Source organism: Hevea brasiliensis, chromosome 18 (assembly GCF_030052815.1).
Source record: "Hevea brasiliensis isolate MT/VB/25A 57/8 chromosome 18, ASM3005281v1, whole genome shotgun sequence".
NCBI classification, from domain to species: Eukaryota; Viridiplantae; Streptophyta; class Magnoliopsida; order Malpighiales; family Euphorbiaceae; genus Hevea; species Hevea brasiliensis.
In genome coordinates, this window is record NC_079510.1 from 10563210 (window position 1) to 10570804 (window position 7595).

The 7595-nt window shown below is 25.1% G+C and overlaps 1 protein-coding gene across 1 annotated transcript; it reads left to right on the top strand.

Annotated features, from left to right (window-relative positions):
* The first annotated feature begins 5253 nt into the window (after positions 1–5253).
* LOC110649661 (uncharacterized) lies at positions 5254–5879 on the top strand. Its single transcript, XM_021804328.2, has one exon. It carries the CDS (start codon positions 5466–5468, stop codon positions 5847–5849), a length of 384 nt encoding a protein of 127 aa, XP_021660020.1. The 5' UTR covers positions 5254–5465; the 3' UTR covers positions 5850–5879.
* The last annotated feature ends 1716 nt before the right edge of the window (positions 5880–7595 follow it).

Genomic DNA, 7595 nt, shown 5'->3' on the forward strand with positions numbered 1-7595 from the left:
AAGTTCCATTTGAATGAATTATTACAATTTCATATACATATGGACCAATAGAAAACCCGACTTAAATGTTTTTTTTTTTTTGCAACCTTGGGGATTTGTTGTTTTTGTTCACAATCCTTGTCATATATATGAATAAATAGGTCCACATGAAAAGGAAATGTATCTTTATAAGATACTCTGAATAGTTAAAAGGACACATTTTTACATATGAACAAGATAATGGTATAGTAACTGAATTTAAATCACGAAACGTCACATTCTTAGAGACTGACTTTTCTTCATAAGGTGAGATAAGTCAAGGCTTATCTCTATTTGAAATTGAGGACCATACCACTTCAACTATATAAATTCCAATGGTTTTTTTTTTTTTTTTCTCTCCTTCAAGTGGAAGTATTTCAATTTACAATGAAGCAAGTTTCATTTTCCGTTGCAATATAACTATAGTGAATCCATTTGATATTGCTGGTCTCTATGGGAGTAACTCTAACATTGACGAGTCAATCTATCAATTTCAACCATGACGATTGAGTTGTACGCTTGTTCCTTGTTGTTTTAAGATCGAAGGAGAAGAATGTATAGTTACTTGACAAGATAAAGAGAGATGATTACAAAATAAGTACATCCCTCACGTTCTTTGTAGTCTGATGTATGCTATAGTGTGTGCTAGACATAATATCTGCTATATTGTTAGGCTAGTTAGTAGATACAAATTTGATTTAGCACATCAATATTGGAAAATAGTTAAGAGGATACTAAGGTATCTTTAAGCATATTGATATTAAATATAATTGTATTAGAGACATAGTTGCAAAGAAAGAGGTAAACATAAAGTACACATCTATGTATGATATGGTAACTTATTGTAAAATATGTTTACAATAGGCATGTTAAGTCATTGGGTTTACGTAGATCTTGTTGTACTTGTGTTATATATTTTTCCCTAAACATGGTCATATGCCTAAATTATTTTATCGATTCATATACATATGAGTGTATATATGTTTGGAAAGTATATTAGAACTTGAGAAATATGTTGAACAAGTAAAAATATTAGCCTTCTCACATAAACAATCGCCTCCATAGCTTTAGTGGTAGATGGGGATGAGACAATTATAAGCTTATTATTATTATTATTATTATTATTATTATTATTATTATTATTATTATTATTATTATTATTATTATTATTATTATTATTTATGTGATAATAATATAAAGAGATTAAAGCTTATAATATGAAATGTTGCCTTGGAAAAGAGACAAGGAATTAGGGTCATTATAATCTAAGTAATTGAACTGATCATATGTGATTTGAGTTACATTATCTGTCTTGAATTCCAAATGTGAGTTCTGATGTGAAAGAGTAGACAAGTGAATTCAAAGTTAGACATTGGGGTGTTTGAACTATCATCTACATAATATTTGATCAAGACATACACTCCATGGGAAAAAAGTAAATACCATAGCATGTGATTCATACCACATGTATGATTTATGTTCATCAAGGGGAATACAAGTGTGATCTCTACTTGATATTGTGTGAGACCCTAAAGATTATAAATAATCTTTATCTAGTATCCTCATGACTCTAATAAGTTAATCAAGACTTAGTTTAATGTTTGCTATCCTAGTTGGTTGCTAAAGGACTATGAAAGATTTAGTCTAGAGGGGCATTTCTAGAAAAGCAAGTTAATTAAGGTTGAGAGTATCATGAAAAGAGAAAGTTCATTAGAATTGTCATATTAGTCTGTGTTCATAAGTTAGTCAATTATGTTAATATTTGCAATAAAAACATAATTATGAACTCAAGATATGTGAGTGAGATTGAAAGAGTTTTGAATGTGATAGATGATCTAGGGTGCTATACTCCAAGCTCCATAAATCGAGATGATATATTATCCTAACAAGTATATAATAAACGAGCTCTTGAAGTATGCACGGTCACACAATCTATTTGTAAAGTATGAAATTTGCAGAATTTAAAATGAGTTGACCCATCATGTGTGAGTGGGAGATGTTGGAAATATGACATGAGTCACCCATATGGATCAATCTGGATCCATTAGGATTAAAACCAAAACCAAGAATAACCGCATGAACATTCATATGCATTGCCAAAAGGTAGCAAAATCCAAAAGTCATATACATTGTGAAAAGGTGGGGAGTAGTGTTGCAGCAAGGGTCATGGCCTCCCCAACCCAAAAGAATTCCTAAAGTTTTGTTCTTATTGCATGAATTAATGCTACCCACTTAATTAGATTAATGTTGCCCTTACTCAAGACTAATTTTTTTTTTTTTTTAATATTCAAGTGTAATTATTCTTCAAAATCTTATCTTGACCTATTTTATAATTTAAATTCATAAATTAAATAAACATTTCAGTACATCAAAATTAATAATTTCATTCTACTTTTTCATTTTCATTTTATTCTATAATTAAAATTGATAATTTCATTTTATAGGGTATTTATTAAGTTTTGATATGTAAAACTTTTCATAAAATTTTAAGTTTCTCTTTTTGTAATTATATGTACATTTAAATTGTGAATTAATAAAATTTTAAGTTAATAAAATTAAGATGTTAATATGGGTTTCTCAAAATTTAGGGGCTAATATTTTAACTCTAATCGAGGTGACTATTTAATTTTTAAAAGAGGAACAAAATGATAAGGTTTTCGCCCCTTAACGTCAATTTTTGGTTCTGTTACTGAAACCCAACATCTACCAATAAGAAAGATAAAGCTCATAGTATCTCTTTTTTTTAAACAAATTACTTTGAGAAAATTAAATGGTTAAAAGAAAAAAGAAAATTTCATTCAACAATTTGTTACTCATGATTTACAATCTAATGAAATTTAAGATGTGGATTTCTCCTAAAAAATTATTTCAACTTTGCATTTTTTACAATTAAATGTAATAATTTAACGTATATTTTCTGATTCTAATTTTCTTTTTTTAGCTTACTCCCTTCAAAACAAACATTACTTGACTATGGAAATTTTGAAGCTGAAGTTTCTATTGATAATTGAAGTTTGCAATTAAGCTAATAAAGGTGTTGTTGTTCACAATCTTATCTCGGAAAAATGTTTATAAACGACAATCTTGTCCTTCACAATATGTTTTCTTTCAAAATCTGTCTTCAAAAAGATGATGGTAAATTCACAAATTTAAGAAAAGACTCATAAATATTTTTTTTTTTTTTATTTTAGAAATTATTAAAAAGAAGAAAATATCTTAAATTTTAAGATTGAATGTAATTTTTCCATAATTGCGTTGTTGAACTGAAAATAAATGTGAAACAGAAATTGAAAGAGTTTTATATACTAAAATTAGATTGAAATTTGGTTGCTAAAAAAGTAAATACAGAGTTTGGAAATTAAAAGACAATACTTAGAAAATTAAATAAGGCTTTGAAATTGAAATTGACAAAGTAATTGAAAGAATAATTAACTAGCTTGAGTATTGAGTTGTTGGTGATTGATATAATTTATAAATTTGAGAGTTAATTTATAAATGTTATCACATGAAATCAAATGCATCACTCGGTACGCAACACTAGCAATTTTCAAATTTTTTTCTAAGATATGTTAGCAATTAAATAATAATAATAAGATGAAATCAAGTGATCCATTGTTTAGAAAAATTAGGATTTGTAGCTTCTAAATGGTAAATCTATCATTGTTGGCGGAGCGTGCAGAGAAGTCGGCAACAATTCAACCCACGCGCGCCTGATAGTTACCATCCACAATACAAGTTTCCCAAAATTATATTAAATTTTTAATTAATTATATTAAATATAATTTTAATTTATATTAGAATTCTAAATAATTATATGTTTATTGAATTAAATTAAAATTTATTTTTATTAATTCTTTATAAAATTTTAATAATAAAATATTTTATATTTTCAATAGAAATTGATAAAATTTTATATTTAATTAAATATATATTATTTAATTTTATATTTGACAAAAATAAATTAGTTAATTAATTTTATTATATATATTTAAAATATTTTAAAACATTAATTGTTAATAAATACTGATATTAGTTAATTTAAAAATTATAAATAGATTTTAATCTAACAATATTCAACTTATTTTTAAAATTATAAAATTTCAACATTTAGTTAAATTATATTAGTATAAAATTTATTTAAAATCATATTTACCAAATATTTCACTTAAATAAATAAAAATAAAAATCTAAATGTCAGCTTTCAACCACCCAATTAAATCCACAATTAAAGATCTAAATTTCTTTTAATATAACTATATAATATGTTTTGTAAATGTCATTTTTTATTCCATTGGATTTTATCTTTTTATTCATGGAAAATATTATCTAAAATTAATATAATTAATAATAAAATATAAATAATTTAATTATTTAATTAAAAAAGGAAGGTGTAGAACATATTTATAATTTTTTAATAACATTTAATTTTTTTTTTAGGAGTTTGAATAATCACACCCTAAATTTTAACAAGATCTGTTTGATTTATTTTGAAATAAAAATATTTATTTCTACTGTGTTTCTAATTTCTTATTCTAAAATTATATTCAAAATTAAATTCTATTTCACTTAAATTCAGGAGATTGAAATATAAAATAAAATAAAATTGTTATAAAAATGGTACAAAAAATTATGAAAAAAATAATTTGAAAAATAAAAAAATGAAAAATAAGTTCAACTATCAATAATATAATATAATTTTTGAATCTAAAACTAAAAATTATTTTATACTTTATAATTAAAAATAAATCACTATTAAATATATTTAAAAATTATTTTATCTAAAAAATTTTTGATATCTTTTATTCATTTATTTTATAATAATATAATCAATGTTTTTTTATTAATTTTAATTATGGAAGACTATTATATAATTTAGGTTGTAAAGTTAATATTTTTTTAAATAATTGAAAACTATTTTTTTAAGAAAAATGAAAAATAGCTTAAAATTATTTTTTTTAAATTTGAAAATAGTGTGAGCACAAAATTATATTTTTCAATTTTCTTCAATATATTATAATTCATAAAGTGCAGAACGCGCTTCACGCGTTTTCATTGATGCTTCCTTGGTCCGTCCCTCATTAATAATCGAAGTCGGCAGTCGTTTTCGAATTCCTAACACGGCAGATTCTCGCTCACTCTAACGGCTACTTTTTCAAGATAATCCTGTTGAACAACCGCTATAATCCATCTCCCAGAAAATAAATAATATATATATATAACTCATTTCTTTGCTTACAATGTTAATCCAATATCTAACTCTCTATCTCTCTCTCTCTCTCTCTCTTTATATACAGCCTTTCAGCTGGCCAATTCAAACTGCACTTGTCAACCCTTTTTTGATCTCTCGGTCCTTCCTTTTCATTTCCCAATCTCTCTTTTTTTCTATGTAAGTTATAGCTATTCCTTCTCTTATATCTTTAAGGACTGTCTCTTAACATTTCAAGAACATGGATTGCTTGGTCTTGCCTGTTTCACTCTTGAGAAAGCGCTCCACAGGGTCCCGGCTAGGCTACCGGCCTTTAAAAGATGATGGGTTCTCGGATTTTAACCCGCCAGTGACAGTTGTGGTTGGGAAAGAGAAGAGAGAGTTCTTGGTGGATCCCTTTGTTTTGGAAGAGAGTCCTTTTCGAGTTCTGATAGAAACAGTAACAAGTAATGATATTAAAGAAGAAGATGATCATCATGCGAAGAGAAGAGAAAATAGAGTGATATTTGTGGATGTTGATGCGATTTTGTTTGAGCACATGTTGTGGCTTATGTATAATGATTGTTCTTCTTTGTTTCAGCTCAATCTCAAGGAGATTATTGACTTCTATGCTCAAGATTATTAGAGAATTATGGATAAACAGGAAGGTTTACTATGCATTACTCTTCAGTAATATGTCCAGAATTTTATAATAATATGTTATTTAGTTAATAGGGTTAATACAGTTTAATGATCGAATGCTTGTAATTTCATCAAAATTATATCTATACAAATCAATGTAATTTTATATTCACAATGAAATTTTAAATTTGTTGATGCCGTTGTTTTTTTTTTTTGTGAATTTTTAATAAATTTTTTTTTATTGAAACTCAAATCTTTAGATCTCATAGTTTGGAGATGATTCAGATACAACTAAATTAAAGCTCACTAGTACGTTGTAACTTTTTTTTCTTTCTTGAAAGTTTCAAAAATACCAAAGTATGATTAATTCTTTGATGGACGGCAAAGAATTTTAATAATTTTAAAGAAATTTATCGATTTTTTTTAATTATATAATTTGTTTCAACTGAGACCTACAACTAAAGACGATTCTAGCACAGTTGAGCATCAAAGTATAAATTCTTTGAGGGAGAGCAAAGATATGTCCCTGTGGTTCAATCAATGGTTGCATATATATGTCACTTTTATAAAGAGTTATTTAGAGCTTTCTTAATTACTCTCTTTATCTATTTTTATTGGTTATATTTAATTTTTTGTTATTTAAAATTATTTATTGTATTTAAAAAGTTAAAGAATTTTAATTATTTTTAATTTTTCTTTTATTTTTATTAAATATTATAATAAATATTTATGTAATTTTTTTAATTGAGATAAAAAAATAATTTAATAAAATTACTATTATATTTTTATACAAAATCACCATCCAAAACTTAAAAGATAATAGTTGTTAACCGACAAAATTAATTTGACATTTTTGTTCTTTTTCTTCTCAATTTGAGAGGGTCAAATTAGGGATTAATTAGATGGAATGGCAATTTAAGAAATTAATGTTCTCGCCTATAATAAGTTGATGAAATAGATCATTAACGCTATAACATGTTGGTTTTTGGCCATTAGTTTACCTCTATAAAATATACTAAATATTGCAATTAAACATATTTTGATAAGAAGAGCTTTGTTAAACATTTGAAATGACTGAGGTTGGTATAAGAATTTTAACATCCAATTAAATAATGTTTAATTTGGTGTGTTGTTGTTTTCATATGCACTTTAATTTCTTAGGTGGTGAAATTTTCCCTACACATTTATTGTCTATCTAATAGAATTTGAAAATGATTGGCTAGAAATTTCACCAAGCAAAGCTTCATAATCAGCTTTAAAAGATGTCCATGTCTCATTAATTAGGAAGGGGCCATTTCAAATTTTTTTTTTTACTTGTTTGATAATATTAATTATTTTAATAATCGTATTAATGATTAATTATTAGATTTTAATTATTAGTAGTTAATTTTTATATAGTGATTTAAAGTAAAAGTGTTTAAAAATAATAGCTATTAAATTAAAATAATTATATCATCTTTTTGATCTTGGTCAAAATGCTTACCTAATCTCTAAAAATTAGGAAAATAATTTTTTATGAACCACTCACTAAATTTCTAAACACTATAATAACTATGACGATACCAAATAATATAAATAAGAGAGAATATTTTGATTATAGTCAAAATACTAAATTTTACTTTAAAAGCTATTATCCAACAGGGCCTTGATTAAATTTATTAATTGGGACTACTTTGAATAGTTTCAAATTAAATTTAAGATGAATTTGGTTTTAAGAAATAATACTTCATATTAGGTTTTAATTTAATAT